Here is a 24083-nt window from a genome sequence, read left to right as displayed (position 1 = left end):
GCAAGCAGAAACAATGAGGAAAAGAAGTTTGCCTGTGTGTGTGTACCTGTGTGTGGAGAGTGTGCCCGTTTTGCTCTCACAGTGTTGAGGAGCTGTGTGCGAAGTCATGGAGGATGTTTGAGGTGTACACTGAGCTTGGAGGGCTACCGAGCATCGACTCGATGACAGGGGAGCCGGTGATCGACTCCCCCGAATACACAGAGTCTCTGAAGGGGGAGGGGGGCGATAGAGCGAGGGAATCCTCCAGAGTTGCCTTGTTATCAGTCAATTCCTCACTTTCCTCCTCCTCCCCCTCCTCCTTGGCTTCATAAATGTAGCTGTGTAAGAGGTCCAGTTCCTCGTCCTCAGGCCCCTCCTCTTCCAACACCCCAACTTGTGGGGTCAAGGGAAGCTGAGAGGGAGTCAAGCTCAACGGCTGGTTGGCAGGGATTGCCTCCTTGGCAGTGTGGTCATTCAGTGCAGGGACGTGGGAGCTGTGTGTGTCCACAGCAGCTCCCTGCAAGCGCTCTGCGGTGTGGTGCGAGGGCAGATAAGAAGCCGGTTCATCTAAATCAGACTCCGGCCCTTGCATCTGTTCAGAGCAGGTCCAGAGGGGGCGCTGTGAATCGCCCTCGTCATCTTCCTCCACCAGGTTGTACAGAGGCTTAGTGCCAGGCGGTTCTTGGGGGAGTCGGGGGTCTGTGCCAAGGTTGCAGGTGGAGGGCTCACAACTGTGGGGGTCGGGGGTGTTAGTTAGGGGCCTGATGACCGCCGTCTGATTCAAGCCGGCTTCCTGTTTCCTCACATGCACAGACAGTCTGTGCCACACATTCCCCCCCCTCGGAGGGTGTCTTGCACCTGATTCAGACCATGACACAGACTTGCCATTAGAACTATGAACGAGATAAAGACCCAAGTTACTATCACAGGAAACCGGGAGGTGGAGGCAGCAAATAACAAACACCAACATGGCAGCAACATAACACAGAACAGAGCAGCAGCATTTCAACATTTCTGATGTTAAAATACTAGACATTAACAGCTTTGCCTGGGGTTTCACCCAGGAGCTCTGTGATTCATAATGTGCTGCAGACAGCATTATGATCCTTCTATTGCTTCAGACATTGAGTATATCTAAGAGCCATCCAGCTCATTTCTGTTTTTCCTTTCTCTTCGCTCATACAGTTAAAATGGGACGCATGCTTGCTGGCGCCTGAGCTGGCCTGAAGACGACACACAGTTTAGTGCAGAATGAGCTAGGGCTGGCTCTAATGTGATTAGTTAGGGAGGTGGGGAGGGTGTTCATGCTGAGAAAAAGTTAAACGTGAGGTTAATTCAGGATAAACCAAAAAGCAGCAGGGTGGCAGATCTCCTTCTCGGAGAGCTGCAGTGTCAAAAACATTTTTTGCCATTGCTCAGCTCTGGAGTGAAGGCACCATAGAGGCAAATGACACTTACGGTTCGTCAGATACTTTAACCAGCCAGGTTATTTAAAATGGTTACTGGCTGAATGTGACAGATTTCACTTTTTGAGCCATCTCATAGCTGTCGTTGACCTTCTGGCTGGTGAGTGTCTGATTTTCTCTCCTGTCTGTGCGTGACACTAAAAGAAGCCAGCAGCTCCACAGACAGTGCAGCTCTCTGGGAAAGCATCACGCCTGAACACTTGCCAGCTTGACACTACTACACTTCTGAGTGTGGAAGGGGTTAGAAGATTAGGCTGCATAGCAAGGGTAAGAGACAACACTTAAACATATTGGGATGACTCTCTGCCCCACTCCTTACTTTAGTCACCTGTCCATGTGCCACTGCTGTGGATCTCAAAAAAGTTACAGTATATGCAAGTCTTATAACTAGTTTGTGAACTCTACACTTGAGTAGACATGTTAGCATGGCCTGTTAGCTTAAAATCATTGATGACAAAATGTCCCATCTTACGTTTTCTACTAAATAAAGCTTCATTTCATTCATAATATTTCAATCTCAGGGGGAGGGGGATGTGCCGTACAACCATTGACATTCATGTATCTCTTTACCTAGATTTGGGAACTGAAATGTTAAAAAATAGACGACTGACATAATGCATAAACACCCAAATATCAGAAGAAAGATTAGCACCATAAGTTTGAGTGTTTAGACACCATGTGATCTCCAGCCAGTCACTCCAAGAAACAACATCAAACAACATGAAAGGTCACTCACTTGGCATTGCCAGACACAGGCTTCTTCCGCCGGAACATGTTGAGGAAACTGTTGCTCCCACACTGTGCCGCAGACTTCCCGTCTCCAACGTGCATTCGCACCACGTCCGATGTGGTGAAGGCGCTTCGGACATTCCTCTCCGGTTTGGCAATGATAATGTACATCTTGGGTGTGAACATGCACCCCAGTGCCACTGTTACACTCAGGCTGACAGAGAAGGATGTGGTTATGATCTTATAGTTGGAGCCGAAATAGATCGGCACAAAGGCTAACCAGATGATGCAGGTAGTGTACATTGTAAAAGCAATGTATTTAGCCTCGTTGAAATTGGCAGGGACGTTTCGCGTCTTGAAGGCATAGTAGGTGCAGCTCATGATTAGCAGGCCATTGTAGCCCAGTGGTGCCACCATGCCTACGTTGCTGGTGTTACAGATGAGGTAGACCTCACGTATGCTGGGGTACGATTTGATTGGCTCAGGAGGCTCCAGAATGATGAGTGTAATCTCCAGAGTCAGCTGCACACTGATCAGCATAAAGGCAATGATCACCTGGGCCCAGGCACTCATGAATCGGGGCTTCCTGGTGCAGATCTTCTTCTTGCTGCCGGCCAGAATTCGGGCAATGCGATTGGTTTTAGTGACAAGGGCGGAGTAGCACATGGCAGATGAAAGGCCTACCAGTAGTCGCTGCAAACAGCAGGAAGCCACTGTAGGTCGGGCAATTAAGGTGAACGGACAGATGTAACCCAGGAAGATACCTGCCAAGATGATGTAACAGAGTTCTCTGCTGGAGGACTTGACCACAGGTGTGTCACGGTACTGGATGAACACAAAGGTGACAAAGGAGGTGATCAGGATGCCCACACAGGAGAAAACCACAGCCACTATGGATTCCACATCTGCCCAGTCAAGATATTTTAACGGTAGGGGCTGGCATCCTGGAAAGAGAAGCGGTAGAGATATTGGTACCAAAGATCTTCTAACATAAAGATGGCATATTACAAGCTGCGTTAATGAAATGAAATGAAATGGATTTGGTATACACTGTTCTACTTGGTTAGGTCTTCTTAGCAAGAGGCTGACAACATCTCTCTATGTTTTTATCACTCATTCAAATAGATGAGAACAAACCTGCTGGCCTACTAGAAGCAAGTACAGGCAGCATTCTGTAAGGTTCCCAGATTTTCATTGTGCCCTACTATCACAGACCGTTTTGCATGTGTTGTCATACACACTCATGAGCGTTACTTCTGTCAGCTGTCTCTCCCTTCCTAGCACGTGTGTTAGCTCTGTCACTAGTTGCGTACTCGTCATCCATCATGGAGAAATGTGAGTTTGTAGAGCTTAATGGGGGGAAACTGACATCCCTAGACTTCCCCAGCTTAACACTCCATAAATTTCATGCTTCTGCTAATAGCATTACAGAGACTTCACGGAGAAACCCACTTCTGGTCTGCATGTTGAGTGCTAAATTTAAAATAACCCAGCTTCGTGTATCACAGGAAGATGGGGTATTTTTAAAGCAAAATGTGAGAGGTGTAAACTCATTGTCTGAAAGAGTTTGAAGCTCATAAGAGGCATCTCTTGCCTACCCCTTTTTTCCACCACCCACCCAGCTTAGCATGCAAACAGAAAAGGTGGGGAAAGCTGAAATACCCTCGTACATACCCTCAATCCCTCTTATTCTTTCAAACTGAATGTAAACTTTCTTCTGCTGTAAATGTTCAAAAATGAAATCTTGTTAAATGTCCAAAATGAACAAAGTGGTAAACATACTGTAATGACAGTGTAACCTAACCCTGCGTATAGCATATCAATGCTCTCCATCAGCATCCTCTAAATGCAATAAGAGTGAAGGAAGAATTTCTGCCTCGACAGACTGCTGAAATTGTATCCCCAAGCCTCTCATGGCAGTAATAGGATTTTACACCTGGGAACTCAGAGCTCCTCTCAACTTTATAAATCGCTGTCAAAACAACCACTGGGTCACAACAAGGCGAAAAGCAGAGAGGAAGGAGGAGAGCTATTGTGGGAGATAGTGTGGAGGTTGAGCAGAGGACCTGGCTGATGAAAAATAAAACAGGTGACATGAAATAATGAGGGTGGATTAGCTCAGGTGATCTGAATAGGGAGGATGGATGGAACACTGCTCTGAAAAATACAAAAGCAGATTAGCGTGCTCAGAGTGTGTGGTTTTATTTCTCCTACCTGCCAGGTCATCGTCGGGCCACCATCCCAGCTCACATGCCTTGCAGGTAAATTCATCCTGGACGTACTCGTTGTCCTTGCAGGTAGTGCAGATCCAACAGCAGCTCACCTCGCCCTTCCTAATCACCTGCACGCAGAGAGGCCAGACATCAACAGTGAGGGGGTCAAAGACATCCAAGTAACTGGTCTCAACATGGATAAGCACATCACACCTGAAGCAACCTAAATAAGTAATCAGCATCAAGGGGATATGAAAGACGAGGATGTGTTTGTGCAGTTTTTTTCCCCTTCTTCTTGAGCCCCAGACAGAGTGTTTAGAAAACAAGGCCAGCTGCTTTTACATTCTGCTCCCAAAGAAGCTGTTACCAGCGCTGTGATATGTAAAGCAGGGTGATAAGTGGGGCAGGAAACAAAGCAGATAGAAGGGGAAGCATGAGCAGCCATGAGAGAGGATACACCGTCCCTCTGGGCAACTCGGTGTAGAGCCAGACTGAAAACAATCGGCCCCAGATGAAGCAAATGAGGGCATTTCTTCTAACTGGGCTCAGCACCAGTTTTTGTTACTTACTGTGCCAAACTGGCCTCTTCCAGAGTGACAGTCATATGAATTAATTTATACACCTTTTGAAAATTTAAAACAAAAAACCTAGGACTCACTGTTCAACAGAGTGAACTGTTTATACCATTTAAATGGCTAGTGGCTGCTTTGACTGTCAGGTGTCATCACAGACTGTTGGATCATCAGTATAAATACATATGCAGAGTCACAGAGACATTTACATGGTGTAGACATTGAAAACTGTCTATAAGGATGCATCTGTGGCAGACTGATTAAAACACTGAAGCAATCTCTGTGAGGAGAATCTGAGTGCCTACCTTTATCTGTCCTTTGGAACAGGGGTCACTGCAGACTGAGCGCACCATGTCGCTGCTGTTCATCCAGAGCTTGTTGTCATCGATGCTCAACATGCCCTCATGCCAGGATCCCACATTAATGTAGTCGTAGCGATCCTCACCCACGCTCTGTAGATTCATGATGTCATACCTGGATGTGCAGAGGCACAGATGGAGAGCCATTATGAGTATGAATAAGACAAGAAAAAATAAGACTAGACAGTAGAACAGAGGAACGATCGCAGACAGGGAGAGTGACAGGTAATTTAATGATACAATTCCACAGCTTAGCGACATTTTTTTTCCCCTTATCACCCAGTCACTCAACCATCCCACGAAGCTGTTAGTGCGACATCAAGAGCTCATGCCAGTGCACACTGTGGCCTCATTTTCACACTGAACCAAGATGTGCTCCACCTAACCTCCAGCTGACGGAGGAATGACACGGCTGTGTTTTCTGACTGTCAAACGCTGTCTGCTGGACTGAAGAGAGATGAGAGTGGCTGCCACAGCGGACAATCCACTGAATCTGTTCCAGTCCAAACTAATTACATCTTTTCGTGCTAGAGAGTGGTGCGCACGTGTGTGCACATGCACACATACTAATGAGCAGAAGAGAGGGAGATCAGAGAAATTCACAGATAAGGATCAAATGAGATGAAATCTCTTCCATGATAACACTTTTTGTGTTATCAAGTGCAATTAAGTATGGGGCCTGTCAAATGTTGCTCTTTGTTATTTCTGGTGAGAGGACAACTTGTTTGAAACGGTTTCCTATTAAATTCTATGCAATTTTCTGCACTTTATTCTATATGCACATGTACCTACAGATCTGAAATGACACACAGCTCACAGCTCCACTGAACCATTTCTCTTCTGTCTTCCACCCCCCCTCGTCCTCTTACCTGCCCGGGGTGTCTCCGTTTTCATCAAAGTAAATCTCCTCCCCTGACACTCCTCTGAAGGACGTCTTCAGCAGGTAGTCCAGCAGTTTGCTGCCGTCAATGGGGTCCATGGCCTCACAGAGTCCCGTCTGCCCTGGACACAACTCCTTGTGCATATCATGGAGACCATGAGCCATGGCATAGATGGCATTGATGACAAAGCCCATCTTACTATCCTGAATATAGTTTTCATGCAGACTCTCATTTCCTGTTAGGGGGCAAAGAAGAGGTCAACAATTAGTTGGTGGAAATAAAAAGTGAATACATCTTATGTGTCTTGCATTTAGAGTGCGGTTACGCTGTGTGGATGATGAAATTTGAGTCATCAGCATACAAATCAGAAGATGATGTGCAAAAGCTCAGTAGAAAACAGATGTGGAGCAACAGCCACGCCCCTCAGCCTGTGTATACATTGTACTTCAGTCATCTAAAGGCACTGTCTACAGTCAAACCTCAGTGATTTAAAGAATAAAAAGAAACATCACTTCCAATTTATATCTCCTTAGACAGTGCATTTAAAATACTGTGATATTAGCATGCACATAAAACAAAGGGTGTGTTTTATTTCCATTTTAAAAGGTAGTTTAAGCAGTGTGTGTCAACAGTGTGTGCTGGGTGAGCCATTCCTTTGTGCAGGTTTATGACAATTCTTGTTTTTTAAGTCCCCATACAGTACAAACAAGCCCAGTGCTTCACACCAGAGTTTGACTGATGCAATCCTCACTCCAACTGAGAGCCTCAGACTGCCATAAGGAAGACTCGATCACAGACATTACGAAGAGCGCTGTGGTTACAGAAAGCATCGGTCAAACTCTTCCTGCCTTGAAGGAGTCAAATGCGTACAAAGTGCAGGTGAAATTCAGACAGAGATTCACTGACATTGTACTTACCACCACCTTGAAGATCTTTGGAATGTAAGAAGTATGTCAGAGTGTGATACAGACAAAGTAGAGAAGCCACTATGACTGCGCTGCTCATGGATGGTAACAGTCATCACAAGCCACTAATTGATTTTCACTATCGTTTGATTAAAAGCATGCTGAGTGATTTGTTTTAATGTCGATTTCTCTGCAGTGCTGATTGGATTTGTTGTGAGTGATTTTGTTTCTGACATTAATAAGTCAAGAGCACAATTTACCGTGGTCACCTTTTGCGAGCAAATGTAGAGGGTGAAAATAGAGAAAAGAGCAACAGTTTTTGTTATTATTCATGAGTTTTTCCACTCTGTTTAACCCTCTCACCTTTACCGGAAAGGTAAAGTAAGAGAGGGCAATTCACCAACAAACATTTCTCTCTTACCGGAGCAGGCTTTTTTGTAGTTCTTGTTCTCCTGTGGGTGGCCTTGGAGGCGACACTGGAACCGATACTGCCAGAACTCAGCGAACCAGGGGTTCCTGGTGTTGGTGTCCAGACGCAGCTTTAGGTAGTAATCATCAAAGGACTTGACCACCGCTGACTGCAACTTCATGGTGATTCCTCCCTCTGCTTCCAGCTCATAGCCCTCCACAACCTCATATCTGTCTGCCCATCCATCACTGCAAGAGAGAAGGAAGAAGCTTTAATATACTGATCACAGGGAAAGCCGTAAACCAGGATGAAAAGGTTTGAAGAATAATGAGAGGCACTGCTAGACAGTGATGGTACTCTGTGCCTGTCACTGTCATGGGTCTTTTCTATTGGATTTTTATATATTATAATTTGTTCTTAACTGTTAATTAAGATTGTCAAGCCAATAAAGCTGCTCAAAAGCGCTGCATTATTTATTCAGTCATTTAAAACAACGTCAAATAAACGGGTAATACATCTTTACTTAACACAAAAGATCCTCTGTTTTTTTTGTAATTGTTTCTGGCTAGATGTGTTTAGCACTCTAAATCACCATTATTATTGTCCAAATCAGAAGCTTTTAGCAGTGAAGCTGCTCTCTGTGATGATCAAAATTCAATATTTACAGAGTTTATTCAAGGACAACAAAAGTCATGGTAAAACTGAGGGGTATAGAAAAAAAACAATCCAGTGCTAGGAGTTAGACTGGATAGGATGACATTGAAGTCCATCCATAAATCCATTTTCTGAACCCACTTTGTCCTGTACTACAAGGTCACAGGAAGGTTGGAGCCTATCCCAATGTCAATGAGTGAGAACCTGGACAGGTTGAAAGTCTATCACAGGAGACCATAGAGAGAAAAATAACGAGTCACACCTACACCTACAGCCACTTTAGAGTGCCCTGTTAACATAAGATGCATATCTTTGGAATGTAGGAGGAAGATGGAGTATCCATGCAGGCACAGAGGGAACAAGCAAACTCCACACAGAAAAAACTCCAGCCTGATTCATACCAGGAACCTTCCTGTTAACCTCTTTTTGAGGTGGCGTGGTGGTACAGTGGTTAGCACTGCAAACAAAAGTCAGCTGCAAGTAAAATGTATAACTGTAACACCACAACATCACCTGCACATCCACATGCATTGCCTTTGTGTGTGTGTTTTCAACCTCCTTATGTATGCTGTAGGTCTCAATGTTCTTAGCAAAGTTAAGAACATCCTCTGTCCAGACATCTGTGTTCCTATAAAACAGCCATTGAACCCGAGGAGAAGCAGTGTGAGCAGGTCGGTTGTTACCTGCAGTTACATATACTGAAATATAGCAGGGCTCAGCTAAACCTTATGTTTATGTATGCTTGTGTAACCCTCTGTGAAACAATGTCTACCCTACCAAGCTAATTTGGACAGAGCTGACCAATGGGCTCGAAGAGAAATGGAAAACATCAGTGAAGGGGACACCGAAAAACAAATTAACAGATAACCAGCACCGCTCTGAGCTCGCCCTCTCAATCTGAGCCAGTGAGTTTGCAGCTCCTCTCTGAGTCTCTTTCTCTCTTTAATGCAGGCTCCAGGCTGCTGCCTAGAAATACCTGTGCTATTGACAGCTACACACCAATTAGGTATGACTCACCATGGAACCAATTACCTCACACACACGGGATGTTCTGGGTGATGGATAAGGGCTTGCAGGTGTGTGTGTGTGTGTGCAGGTCAAAGTCTCTGACCTTTTTGTCCACAATTAGAGCAAGTCAAGAAAAAAGACACATTCAACCTCATTTGTGAGAGTGTATGGGAGATGGTATAAACCCAGTATGCTTGAGCAGGCATGGCCTTTCTCCGCAGATTCCTACAGATACTAAGCAACAGGAGACAGACTGCATATATAAATTATCTTGAAATGACATCACCCTGGTGTCTGACAACCCTTTATGATCGTACACCAAAAACCTCGGGCCACACAAGGACAGGGGAGCGCTCAATACAAAATTTATGATTCCAAAAACGAGACAGAAGAAACAAAGAAAAAAAGGAACCAAATGAAAATTCCTCAAACACAGCCTTGTGGTGTTTCAGTCTAGCCTCACTTTGATGCCTCTGCCTCTTCTAGCAGAAACAAGAGTAGTTAAGTAGAGTTTACAGCAATCTGTTTCTCTGTTTCATCCTGAAACCCTGATGTAATGTTTTCACCTTTATATTCTACAGCCAAGATGAGTCTGGCTTCACAGCAGTAAAACATCCCTTTATATTACTTCCTTTCAAATCAATTCATGCATAAGTTCAAATGAATGTTTGAGCAAATTTGAAGAAATTACATCCAATGTGTTCCTGTTCTTTCCACTTCACACCTCATTAAAATACAGCATATATCTTTCTCTGTGGGTGCCTGCTATATATCTGCCTGTCATGGCCCAAAAGCAGCTTTTTATTTCATAAGATTGCAGCAAGTCATCCCTCTCCTAATGAAGTTAAGGGTCAGAGACACGTGAACCTCATTGGTCCTAGTCACATTTCCTTCATTCACTCCATGTGAATACTGTCTTTGTCTGTCCTCCTTTCCAGTACAGATAAAGACACACACAGACACACTGACAGTAAATATTTGTGTATGTTTCATAAACCTGACAGCATTTAAAGTGGTCTGTTCAGAACTATAGTGTTTAAAATATTTGTTCTAACAGAAGGGTGGAAAAGCAGACTGTGTTCAGATAAAGAGAAAGAGAGAGAGACAGAGAGGAGGAGGAGGAGTGCTGTTCAACTCTCTTTATGAATAATGCACGACGCATTGAAGACATGCTTGACTGTTTCTCACAGTGGAGTTTGTGATGAAGTAAAATGACATTCTCTCTTCTCGCTCTCCTCTCTCAGGATAGTGCTGTCTGGCAGAACTCCAAACAGCTCATCAAAGCTCGGGGGGCCACCCCGAGGGACTCCTAATGGGACAAAATCTGATTTAATGTCACCTCAATGTTCCACGGCTTCACACTGCATATTAGACAGTCCATTATTACATCACCTGAGTCAGATATACCAGAGGAACACCTGTTTAAGCAGATTAAGGAGTCACGGCACTCCAGGTGTAGTATTAGTTTTGCAGTAAAGGTTCAATATCAAATGGCCCATGAGTGTAATTTAAATATAATATGAAGATAATAAAACACTTTACACTACTGTATGAATATGTCATTGTGAGACCATATACGCTTATCTGACTGCTACAAAAACTTAATAATCAGGGTTTGGGTTTCCAAATCACAATATTTAAATCACAAAAACACACTAATTGTTCAGAGGTAGGTATAGACGCATCATTAAAATGGATTTCGAATAAAGCTGTAGTTCTTTGCTTCGTTGCTGCCTTGACTCCCCGAGACAGACTTATAATATACAAGCCAAGAAAACAGGATCCAGCCTATACAGGTGTTGAACTCAGAGTGCTGAGTCCATTTTGTGTAGAGATTCTGGCATTTATATGTACTTTAAGCAGTTTTGACTGTGTGACATCCTTTAGACACTACGGTATTACAGACAACCTGCTTCAGGTGGACCCTCTGTGGGCTAAACACATCCCTGATGGCCTCCTGCAGCCAGACAACAGCAAACAGTACAAATAAAGTACAAATAAAATCCACATTCTGGAGCCAGACACCAGAATCTGGAGGTCCTCAGCCTGATGGATATGTAAAAGACAAATACAATGAATTTAATCCTAACATACACAGCAAACCATATTTTCTATTTCTTCTTTATGCAAACACAATCTTCTCCTCAAACACTAACACAATTAAACAAATGTATTTAGGCCACAGTGGAATCAGCCCACAATACAGAGGGAATTGTGACAGTAAGAGCTATATATAATGTCCCTTTTATGCTAAACCTTCAACACACATTTAAAAAAATGACTCAAATTAGTGTTTATCTCTGTAAGTAAACCATTCCAGCAACATATGCTTAGTAATAGGAGGTTTGATATTTTACTGAGACTTGTGGTGTGCGGCATTGTTTAGAGGAGCACAGCATGTCAACAGCTGGATAATTTATAGAAGTGTATACAACAGTGAATAGACTGAGAGCTCCCCCGACTCTGTCGGGTGATCCAGTTCCAGTTTGATAGCACATTTGTATATTTATGAAGCCATGAATTAATTGGCAGGGCAGAGATTTAATCACATGCGGTGTTTCCCCTGGAGGATGAATGAGAAGAGTTACTTTAAAAAAAGGAAGGGGAGGATTAGAATAGAGGGGAGTCAAGAGTCTCCTAATTGCTCTGTGTGAATGGTAAAATAAAAGTTCAGGTAGTTAATGGAAAAACTTTTAATCTGGGTTTCATTACATGAAATAAAATATTGTAACAAATACAAATCAGGTTCTTGATCTTGACAGTAAAACAAACACACAGAATGGGTTTTATGTGGCTATTTTTGTGAAAGCTCTATTTCAAAAGAATTCTCTTCTCATCTTGAGCCTGAAATGCCTTAAAGCTTTCATTTTATCTATTTTAATACAGTTGAAAATGCAGTAAGCTTCATGGTAAGTTCATGTATCTAATTCTTATTAGCCCAAAGTAAAGGTTTGACCTAAATTTGTGGTAAAAATTGGACTGTGTGAACTACAGCAGTGTTGTGACATGTAACAGGTGGTGCCAATAGCAATAAATAGAAAAAGAATAACCCATAACTGGCTAGCTCCCTGCTGCTGAGCAAAAATCATGTTGATACCACAGGAACTGTTAAGATACAAATATTAGGTCTTGTGAGCATTCATGTCTCATCTTAACAACAAACAATAGTTCTTTTCTGTTGGCTATTCTACAGTAGCTCAGATAAACAGCATTGAAATGCAGTGAAGTAAACAATGCAGCATTTCAACACTTTACTTTCACACAACACGGCCCCCCCTGGGAGTGTTCATGTTTTCATCTCTACATGTATTTCCATGCAACAATCTGCAGTGATTAATTCAGTGCTGTTCTGGTGCTGGATAAGCGTTTCATACAGGCGTCTCTCCTCAGCTGCACACCAGTGCTCCATCTCTCTCCTCTCTGTTTATCTGTCTCCTCCTCTCGTCTTATTTCTGTGAGACTGTGGAGTTAAAACAGGAGTAGCAGTGGTGGTGGTGGCTTGTTAGCTACATGGCGGCAGCATCAACAGCAGCAGCAAGTCTCTCTCTCTCCTCTCTAGGTGACACAGAGGCCCTGGGTGTGCTGTGGAGCCTTTAAAAGCCTATCCAGGCTGCTTTTATTTATTCATCGTGCCCCAGTTTGAGTTGGGAGATCGGTGTCCTCTACATTGACAGAGAACACTGCTGGGAAAAAATCCTTTTTGCTTCTTACTACCAGGGGAATGTCAGTTCACTACTAAACCCCACGACAAAGTCTCATACATGGAATATCAGCAGTAGCAGTGGTTTATGGACGACGAGATCTTATTGGCTGATTTAAAGCTGTTATGTAAATCTAAGGAGGGCATTGCTGCTTAAATAATCCTTTTTTTCATTTTTCATTTTGCTTCCTTATTATTACAATATTAACACCCTCAAGATGAATTTTTCAGTGTGATGAAAAAATAACATCCAGTCTTTATGGAAACTGCAGTTATTGCCATTATTGATAATTCTGTGTTTTATTCCTTATTCTAAAAGCAGTGATGCATGTCATGGTGGTATTATCCAGACGCACTGTTGCTTCCACAATTAAACCAAGACATATACAGTGGGTTAGATGGGAGGTCACATGGTAAAAACCATTTGTACTTAGAAAAATACACACAGTCCTAAAAGAGACCACAGAGAAGCATGGCTGAGGTTCAGAAAACATGAGTTTTCATCTTATTGTTGAGTATAGTTACAGGGTCAATAACCTGTAATGTTGTGAATACGGATGAAAGAGCACCATAACACGGGCTGCCAGACAGTTTACCTATAGCCAGGGGTTCGGTACACGAAAGATCAGTCCAGTAACAGGCAACAGTACAAAGGTGATCAGACGAAGACAGAGGTCGAAAAAAGTACCAGGCTGGGTCAAAACACAAAGGCAGTCCAGAGAAGCAGAGGTACAAAAACCCAGAAACAGTTACAGGCATACACAGGGTTCAGTCCGGATCAATATGATGCGGGAACACTAGACAAACTAGATCTGGCAAAGACACACACATTAAATACACAAGGGAAGGGAAGACAATCAGACACAGGTGGAACACTTTCAAAAATAAAACTCAGACTAGTACTGGGATCCTGACCATTTCAACCCATACTGCAATCTTTTCCTGAAGAGGAACAAGCCTTGTCTGAAAACTCACACTGGACAAAAAACCTACAAAGACCCACAAACACTTGGTGTAATGTGAATGTGAATTCACCACCAGGCCGACTGACTCACACAAGACTAATAACAGTGTAGCCTCCATAGCGCTTTTACTTGAGATTCTGTGGTGAGACTGTAAAGATACATACATACATGACAAGTCTGTATAAAGACAGCATTTTGGCTTCTGCTAATCAGGATGTGACGGCTATGTCCAGATGCAAAGGCAGTGTGCTATTTCTGATCACTCCAATGTCATTCACCCATCCCCTCAGCACAGGGGAACACAAGGCATCAAATAGAAAAAGAGAGATGTCCTTGACAATGTGTGGCTGCTTTCAATTAACATCAGAGGCGTGTTATAAATATTCAGATGCAGCTCATTGTGCTCTCTTGCTCATCAGAACACAAACAGATGTAATCATGAATTCTGACTCAACTTGAATATACTTTGTAGAGCCACATGTGTGCAAGCAAGCCGGGCTCCATTACAGGAGGAAGCGCTGCGTCCTTGTCTTATAATTACAATCTCAGTTACTGTTGTTACGGGGAGGAATTTTTTCAGATGTCAGCCATATTTTTTGAGAAGGGACCATTGTGTTGTGGAGACTATGCTCTGACAGACTGAATGACAGTCTGCAGTGTGACGATCACACCAAACAAGATCTCCATGGTGACCGTAGTGCAAACAGCAGACTTTTACTGCAGTAAATCCTGCTCCGGTGCCTAAAACAAAGCCTGCATGACATGCCCTTACTAAACTTCCATGTAGATTAAAGACAAAAGGTTTTTTTTTTTCATTCCTTCCAGCTCAGATATCAGTCACCATTATGCTCTAACAGGGATGTTTCTGGAAAGTAAGCATAGCAACAGCATGCACAGCACTGCCGGCTGTGTGGATAACGCTGAAAGAATACACAGGAGAATTACAGATTATCTGTGGTTTTATGTAAAGCAGGAGGCCTCTTATCACCTCTTCTCTTCTGATGGATAAAAAATAAAAACAATTTACTGCCATCTGAGATTTTCTATTCAAAGAGTTTTTTCACAAATCTGAATATATTTTTTTTTTAAAAAGATTCGATTTATGAAATATGCCTGGAAACAAAATAAAAATCAGCCTTAACCTGTGTAACAATTCAGCATGGCTACAATTTATTTTGGCATTGTTTTCAGCTCTGTTGCCAGGGATAAGGTCTCTCTCTTTTTGCTCATGCCCCTCTATTTGCCAAATTGCTCGCGAGAAGAAGTCAATAGGCAGAATTCCACATCCTCCGCGCTCTTCTTCTACGAGATGGGGAGGAGATGAAAGCCTCAGCGATGACAGGAAAAAGGCAGCTAAGTGTGTCGCGCCACAACTCATCTCTCTCTCTCCCTCCTTTTGCCCTAAACATTTCATTTATTCAAGCTCAGAGCGAAACCCGAGTCCCCTTTCTGAAAGAAAATTGAATAGGACAGCCAAATGGAGAAATACACACACACACACAATATGGCTTCACAGCTTTCTTTGCACCTTGACTGCAGAGTCTCAAAAGACACAGTCACACCCTGTTAACGGCCGGTGTCAGAACATCCACATTCTTGTCACTGTGTCCGTTTTGACAAGGATAAAATAAAACATTTAAAATGGAACAGGGCTCCAAAGTGTGTGTATATATGTGTGTGAGAGACAGGGACAGAAATGAGCGTTACATGTGGAAAAGCAGCTTATGCAAATGATGTTTAGTAATAACAGCATTCCAGCAGCATTAGAGGAGGAGAGAAAACCAATGCTGCTAATTGCAAGAGAGCAAGAAGGCAGGCAAATGAGTAGGTGGATTCACTCCATGCTGCCATTCAGAAACTAGGCTTGGTACCGGGGAAGAGGCAGCGGGGGGAACGATAACAAAGGACAATGTACATCTAGCTTTCAAAGCTTTCAAAGCAAAAACTACAGCTTGGCAGACAGATTTGAATTTAAGGGCAATTTCTTTATATAAATGTGTAGGTGGAAATTAGCATACAGGATTCAGAGCTCACTTGTAACAGTTTATCTGCAAGAGGAGTGTAATGGTGTTAGCCCAAGGGCAAACTTATTTAATCGCACACACATTTTTATGATGTAATCCAGCTAGCTCACAGACATGTTCACGCACTGACGACTAAACGTTTAAAAACAAGAAAAAGTCTGCTTCTTAAATTATTAAAAAATGTTGTTGTTTTTTTAAATCCAAACATTTTTGCTGCATTTTAAAGGTCACAGCTGCAAAAACAGCGGATATGTGCAGCTGAGTCTGGTGTAATTCACAGAAAAAAACAATAATATAATAATAATTCAACAGCAATTTTCTAAAGCTAAATAACATGTACATGAATCAAAGTTTAATCTCAAAAATGGATTTACTGCTTCAACAAGAAGCCACACTGTGGAACTACTGACGGGAACACGGTGATCCTGACTTGTAATAACTCAGGCAGCAATCTCCTGACAGTCGTCATGTGTATTGGTCTCCATTGTCAAGTAACATCAAGCTATTTGTGGTCAATTTACAGCATCAAGTACACTCATACGTAGCACATGCTGTTCTCTTATGATGTTCGCAAAGAGGACATCGCTGCTTCTAAATTCAAGAATGCTTTTAAAAACTGCAAAAAATAAAAAATGATTTATAGGAATATTTTTCACTTTTGTCCACAGCACATTTTCTTTCTATCTCTAATAAACATTAAATAGTATCTCTACACAGTGAGGCTCATTTCTGAAATATGCTCTAAACTCTGTGGATTAAGTCGAAAAACTTCAAGAAGCTTCGAGCAAAATGGTCCAAGCTTGATGTGCTAATTCATTTTTCACAAGGTCACGGACCTGTCAGCTGATGAATGTAATCTCTGATAGTTGACAAAATGTAAAGGAAGATTTGCTTCATGTTATGTTAAAATCGGACATACCTGTCAGCACTTATGAAAGAGGACGGTTAAACTGATGAAATGATAAGTTATCTTTTAAATAAGCTGCAAAAAAGGCACATTAACTTGGACCTTTGGATAATGAGTGTAGTTCAAGGATGCTTTCAAATCAAAAGACTTCATTTAACTTGTATAAATTAAATGTGTTGTCTGCTAAAACTATGTTTAGGCATTATCAGTGTGGCACCTCTTTTGCCAGAGGGACATAGTTTGTTTGTGTGAAAATTGACTCATACATCTTTTACATCTGTTAATTGGTATTAATTGATTTTCAGCAACCTCAGGACAACACGACAAGCTGACAACTCTGATATCACATTGTATTGCACCAGCAGATGAGACGGAGATAAATGTCACTATTCCCCATTTGTTGCTGCATTTCTGGATTCTGGTTCTTTTTAGGTGTAAAACAGTTTTGTCTCTCTGCTGTTTACTGCTGGGTGTGTGTCCGAGATAAGTGGTGAAAGTGGACTACAATCAAGCGGCAACCCGTGGGGCTGAGAAATGCAGTGTTGATAGAATAAGATACATTTGAAAAGAACACAACAACAAGACAACGTATCAGTGTCTTTTGATTGGAGAGGAATCCACAGGACGTTATACATCTGCCTGCCTGTATCAGTATCATCACATACATGAGCTAGGCCTCATTTCTTTAGGCATGTGCATATACCTGCAGTCACAGAGTAACATGGAGGCTGCAACACAGAGAGAAAGAGACAAGAGGCCCTCCGACTGACAACACGCAGGCAGAGTGGATGTAAAGTGTTGAAGTATTGAAGAGTAGAGTCGGCAGATAAGGGATAAAGTGGGTCGAGCGCACTGCCACACCTGGCCCTTGTCTGAAGAGCAGGTTAGCTGAACAGAAAAACAAAGGCTCTCAGATTCACACCTCTCTGAATGCCTACTTGTGTTTCATGTAGCCACTGCTGCGTGGTGTTTTTGTCTGCCTGTGTGCTGTTCTCTGATCATCTCAACAAATGGCTGACAAACAAAAAATCTTTTAGATTGTGCTTGATATGACTTATATAAGATGCAGATTCACTTAATACCGTCAGATGCAATCTAGACATTAAACTAGATTGCGATGTAGTTCACTATGGTGTCACATTCATGCCACATGCACAGTATGTGATAACGTTGATAAGTTAAGTTGATATTTGCACAACCATGCAGCAACCATCCATTCACAGAGCAACATAAGCACACACACACACACACACAGACTCATGCTGCCATGATATTCCATGATACATATCCCCATATTAGATCAAAAAGCATGGACTTATTTTTTTTGTCCCCACATGCCCCCATAAACCCAGCTGTGAAATTTAGGTCTACACACACACACACACACACACAAATAAAAACAGGCACACGTCCACAGTTGCATGCAAGAGACTTCTTCAGAGGTGAAAACATAAATTAAGAAAACAAGCTCCCCTTTGATGAGCTAATACCTGTCTGCCAGCTTCATTCAGACACACACACTCACACACACACGGCTTGGCATCTGTGTTGGCACTGTTGCTCTGTCATTTTTACACACTCTGTCTTCCTCTCTCTCTCTCTCTCTCTCTCTCTCTCTCTCTCTCTCTCTCCCTCTCTCTGACCCAGAAGCATTTCTTCTGCCCATGGAGACTTCCATAAAAAGTTATAAAAAGACCCACTTTTCCTCCTATGGTTGAAAGAAAAAAGGAGAGATATGGAAAGGAATCCTAAAGTGTCATTATAATAGATTTATAAGGCATCTGAAAGTGCCATCCCCTGCTTACAAATAAATATGCATGTATGCACTGAATATAACACATTCAACGCAGAGGTTGCTGCTAAAAGTGGTCTTCATTTCTATCATTGAGCGATAATACAGGAGAAGTGAAACACCTCTACAAGGATGATGGTAAAACAATTCCCTCAGGCAACGTTAGTGGTGTTAAACACAGAAAATCCTTCTGATGTGCAGCTGCAAGCAGTACAGGCCTATTTCATATACTAAAGACAACCTTTAGTTTTAAAAGCAGAAGACTGGTGTTCTGTTTGTAATCTTCCATGTTAGCAGTTGGATGGATGGTTGTGTATTTAAAGCAGCATTCTCATCCCCTGGTTCATTGCTTCTGCCATGAACCAGCCACCTCAGCCTACACAACAAGATGATTTTGATTGGTTTAAAACCACCTCCCCGTTCCTCATCTCTCCTCATCGGATATGATACATAGGGAGAAGATTTTGCATGAAAGAACTGAAAAGTAGCATCAACTATACTGTGAGTTTTATTGACAACTGTGAATGTTCCTCGGGGACGATTTCATGGTGTAATGTGACAGTGTGTGAGTGTGTGAGACGACTCTACTTGCCCTTTTCTAATGACTAAGATTATGGCTACAGTCAGTCACTGTCACTCTGTCTCACTGAGTAACGGACAAGAAAAGGCGAGGAAGAGGAGGATTATTGTGAAGAGGAAGAAATGTGAGAGAAAGAGGGGAAGCAATTTCAAAAAGGATTTGAGTTGATCACACTAAATGCAAGCTACCTTTAAAGAATACACTATGGAATAGATGGACTTGAGGCATTGTTTCTCTCTGTAGCTCTGTATCTGTGACAGAAATACCAATTATTCATTGCTGGAGCACATTCCTATTCAGTGCTATTGGTATGTGGTCTAATTCTTCTTGGTTGCCTTGGTGACATGCACATCAGGAAGACAACGCAGCATCTCACAGCCTTCCAGCCTGTTAACTGAGACCTTGCCGTGCAGACAGATGCTCCCATTTGTGGCTTACAAGGTTAAAAAACACACACACAAACCCATACCTGCCAACAAGGAGGAACTCCCCATGCACTCCCAGTCGCCTCATGGCCATCAGGAGACCTCGGACAGTCATGCCTTCGCAGAAACACACCACTACACGAGCTTTGGGCAGACGTTCCCGTAATTTCCTCAAAAGGCGATCGAAGTGTTTCTCCCCGGCGTTGCTGTAGATTTTGTCCGAGTGGGCGATGCATAAGCCTTCTTGAGAGGCCAGCTCCTTGAAGGCCTCCATGCCGCTCTCCCCATAGTTTCCTACAGGTGGTGAAGAAGAAAACACAGTAAGGATTTAGAAAGAAAACACTCTGGGATACACATGACAAGGCATTATACGTCGGACGTTATTAAAGAGCATGTAATTGCTTTCAACCATACATCTCTAATTAATTCAATACAGATGGACAATCAATGTCCTACTTAAAGCAAACCCCTTCATGCCCCCCCCCAGCAGTTGTTCACTGCATCGCGCCCTGACTGATCTGAGCCTCTGATCCGCTGATAATGAGTGCTGGAGAGTTTGCAGGCTACTGATTGCAATCAAAGCCAAAACGGGTGAAGATAGCTATCCTCGTTTAACTGCACACTGTCCCAATCAAGAGCCCCGCAAAGCTCTTTGAGTCTAAATCATCCTGTTTCCATGTAGACCGCAGTGCTTGACTAATGTGTCACAGTCTGGATTGTTGATGAAGCCCGCAGCTCTTTAGCATGAGAGCTGGATTACACAGACAATCCAATCGCTTGTGCGAGCTGGAACATGTGTCTGAATGCGGATGCTGTCAGAAGGACATTAAAAGCACCTTTGCATGTGAAACACTTGTGGTGGAATTGCTTTGATAAGGAGCCAGGCTCCTGAGAGGCCTTCATGACGCTCTCATATTTATGTATACATCTGTGCATTGCATTGCTTTATGGAGCAGCTGAATAAGGGTTTCACAGTAATGCACTGGCACACAATGGACACACATGTTGATTTTCCAATAGTGCTTTGATGATATTTTCAATTGCCTCGTTTCATTCTCACACTGTTAAAAGTAAATAATGATATCCAATTATTTCACTCTTTCCATCCAGGCTGTGAGACAGGTGGGTGGCAGTACATTAGTTGACAGCCCATTTGACAATGACCATATAAAAAAAATGCTATGAGCATTCCTACCAGATAGATGATAATCAGGACAGGTAATTTATGCAATTTCACAGCACTAGCTGTTGCTATGGGTAACAAGCTGCATTTATAACTTATCTAAGGTGCTGCAGAGTGAGCTTGAGCCAGTCGTGACCACAGTTTCAGAGAAAACTAAAGATAGAACAAAACAGACCAGTGAATTTACATATGACTCTTCAAAGGTCAGAGGAAGAGCTGCATAAAGAACATTAGGATGTTAATCTTTATAAACATCTGAATCTATACTCAGTGTAGGGAGACGTTTATGCATTGAACTTCATCTTAAATAATGACTCCAGTCCCTGAGGATCCTCCTGCAGGTGTACGTTGAAGGTCAGACAACTGACGCCACCTAGTTATGCCCCCTAGTACTGCACCTCCCCAACTCCCTTTCTTCATCTATCTGATTGCAGCCTGTGTCAAAGCTCATCTGAAACACCTGAATATAATAAGACTTTCCAAAGATGTTTTACAGTCCCCGTGAGCCAGCAGCTCCTCGGGGGGGATCCTGGCTAATGTAGCCTGTCAGTCATAATTTGGGTGGCTGTGTGTTCACCAGGACTTTAATGAAAAGGCATGAACATAATTCATTACACAGTAATTACTCTGTCTGCCCAGCCCTGTCCCTTCCTCCACCACATAGTTTTGGGCTGAAGTGAAAGAATTCTCAAAAACAAAGTGAGGCTATTGTGGTATGAAAGGCTGAAACACTCTGATTTATAAACATAAACAGTAATGTACTTTCCCATTTGCGCCTTTCTCCTCCTCACTTGACCATGGAGTTAATTAAACATTTTTAATTCTAACATGGCCCCTCTATGTGAAACATAGCTAAAACAAAAACCTGTGACAATGTAGAGGAAATTATATTGCTCAACAAAACAACACCAGAGACCACCCAATGCTCAGTCCACATACAACACTGCCATGTGGTAGGCCTAGATATAATTTGACAGTTGGCTAATTTATCAAATATATTTTATTATCTGACCCGTCCAGGGTGCACCCCGCCTCTCACCATAGATAGCTGGAGTAGGCTCCAGCCACCAGTGACCCTGTACTACAGGACAAAGCGGGTTCAGAAGATGGATGGATGGATGGTTGTTATTATCTTTCCAAGACCAACAGTAGAGCTTTATGTTATTCCTGCAGCAGCGTTGTTGTGACACCATTGTTAATAATACAGTTAATAATACAGAGTGACTGGCTCTTACCCTCAGTGTGCACTGCTGACACATAGGTCCAGTTGTACCGCTTCACGATGTCCAGCATGGCTCGGGCCTGCAGGGTGTCAGAAGGAACGACCCTCAGGAAGTACTTGAACAAAGTCTTGTCACTCAGGTCGATGCTGGTGGCGGAGTATGCAATTTGTGGGATGTTGAAGAGCTGCAGCAGATTCTGCACCTGAATTGCCACAGAGCTGGATCCGGGTCCGATCACTCCTGCGATGGGTTTCTTTGAGGGCGGTGGTTGGTTGGATGGGGTTCCGTCAATACACCATTTGGACCCGTCTTTGTCGTCCCGGATTGAGATAAGGGAGTCCCGGATAAACTCGATGCTCTGCTCCAGTGCCACAGAGGAGTGCCAGCAGGAGTCCCGGATCTCGCAGCCGAGGCTGATGTTAGGGAGCAGGTTGGGGTCCGCGTTGATCCGGTCCAGAGTGTGGAACATGGCCTCCACCCTTTGGATGCCATACTGCTCGCGGACGTCCCCACACTTCCGTTCGGCCACTTTCTCAGCAGACGGTTGGTGGTGGACGGAAAAGAGCGCGCCGATGATCACGTCTCCATCCATACGGGCCACGGAGCGGGACACGGCGCGGGGCACCACGGACCGCTCATAGATGCTGCTGCTGCTGTGGGAGAGCACGAGAACGTGGAAGAAACACGCGGGGAGACACAGGAGAGCGAAGAGACCCATCTTTACGCGTGCCATGTTGTGCCACCTCGCGTGAGCCGTGCCAACTGTGCAGGCATATTATCTGCTGTCTGTCGGTACCTCCACGCTTATCCCAACCATGACCTGTGAGCACGACACCTGGGACGTATCCACGCACACCTGCGGAGGGACGAGAGAGAGAGGTGTGAGCCAGATGTGCAACACGTTCATGCAGGAGGAACAAGCACGCATGCTCCTGTCTATCAACGCCCTGTTTCACATTTCCACAGCAGGCACAGCAGTCCTCATTCCCCCCTGCGCTAAGCCTTGGAGCAAGGCATTCGGCCCGCATCCAGCTGATAAGTGGACTGAACCGGACTGCTTTCATACATGTTTTAAGACAGGTGAAGTTAAACTCAGGTAAATTGCGTGTTTTTTACATAATTGTCACGACTGTGTATCCTTCAGAAGAAGGTGAGGGTGATGTGCCTGCTGCCCATTCAGAAAAACAGACAGAAACAGATTTCAGCACCGCGGACAGCGCGCTTTCCAAACACGTTTACAAGGACGTCCGTGGGACTGTTGCCTGGACCCGTCATCCTCTCACAGACTCAGCTGCTTTCTAACAAAGACCGAAAAACAAACAAACAGAGGCATAAAAAAAACAACAGCCATACCAACAGTCGACATGTATTTGAATTCTAACGGAGGACAAGACACACAAAGCCGGATACATCTTTACATCTTATCGTGCAGCCTGAGGTGCCACTCGGTTAATAGATAAGAATAATGATCATCAAGAATAAAACACGAACTCACAGGAAGCTGAACATGTCAACTTAAATCCACCCTCACTCCACACAAAGGATCTAATAAGCTGTATTTGTGTGTCTGTTACATTCAAACTTACCTGAATCCTTGAGACATTTCGCGTGCCTTCATCCGTCTTCTGTAGCGCGTGGTCTTAGGCTGTGTTACTTGAATTGCCCCCCCACCCTCTCTCTCTCTCTCTCTCTCACTCACACACACACACACAAACTCTCTCTCCCTCTCTCTCTCTCGCGCTCATTTCGTTCATCGTGCAAATAAAAATCCCCCTCCGTCACTCACAATTTACCCCATCATCAATACATCTGTATCTCCTGGAGCTATAATAATAATAATGATAATAATAATAATAATAATAATAATAATGATAAAAATAATAATAAATAGATTTGCTGGGTTCCAGCTTATCGGGTCAGTGAAGCACAATCAGAAACGTAACAGTGTGAGTCCACATGTTTCCAACATTTTAAATCATCTATATTCAGTGATATCTGTAAGGGTGGCAGAGAGTGACGCTTCACATGTAGTGAGTGACATTATCCGGTGTTAGTAAACAGCTTACTGTGGTAGGGATGTTGGGCCGTCCAGTGTTGACAACCAGCAAA

General features: G+C 43.3%; 1 protein-coding gene across 2 annotated transcripts; it reads right to left on the bottom strand.

The window, feature by feature from the left end:
- Positions 1-58: 58 nt before the first annotated feature.
- Positions 59-22751, bottom strand: grm1a (glutamate receptor, metabotropic 1a). 2 transcript variants are annotated; one of them, XM_028397203.1, is made up of 8 exons: positions 21987-22751; positions 19613-19862; positions 7526-7761; positions 6188-6434; positions 5265-5433; positions 4389-4515; positions 2182-3118; positions 59-872 (listed from the first exon to the last, which is right to left on the bottom strand). In XM_028397203.1, the coding sequence occupies exons 1-8, from the start codon at positions 22705-22707 to the stop codon at positions 77-79; spliced, it is 3483 nt and encodes a 1160-aa protein (XP_028253004.1). In that variant the 5' UTR covers positions 22708-22751; the 3' UTR covers positions 59-76. The 2 variants fall into 2 exon arrangements, with proteins under 2 accessions (XP_028253004.1, XP_028253005.1); XM_028397204.1 differs by having other exon boundaries at positions 663-837.
- Positions 22752-24083: the final 1332 nt, after the last annotated feature.

This window comes from Parambassis ranga, chromosome 24, assembly GCF_900634625.1.
Source record: "Parambassis ranga chromosome 24, fParRan2.1, whole genome shotgun sequence".
NCBI classification, from domain to species: Eukaryota; Metazoa; Chordata; class Actinopteri; family Ambassidae; genus Parambassis; species Parambassis ranga.
Note: the sequence above shows the minus strand (reverse complement) of the source record. Positions and strands in the feature narration are given on the sequence as shown.

What these genes read in the sequence shown, in the direction of transcription:
- grm1a (XM_028397203.1), bottom strand. Translation starts at nt 22,707, where the DNA reads ATGGCACGCGTAAAGATGGGTCTCTTCGCTCTCCTGTGTCTCCCCGCG. An exon ending in GAGTTCCTCCTTGTTGGCAG is followed by an intron (nt 7,762 to 19,612) that starts GTATGGGTTTGT and finishes TCTCTCTTGCAG; the next exon opens with TGATGGATGGGCAGACAGAT. An exon ending in AACGGAGACACCCCGGGCAG is followed by an intron (nt 5,434 to 6,187) that starts GTAAGAGGACGA and finishes CTGCACATCCAG; the next exon opens with GTATGACATCATGAATCTAC.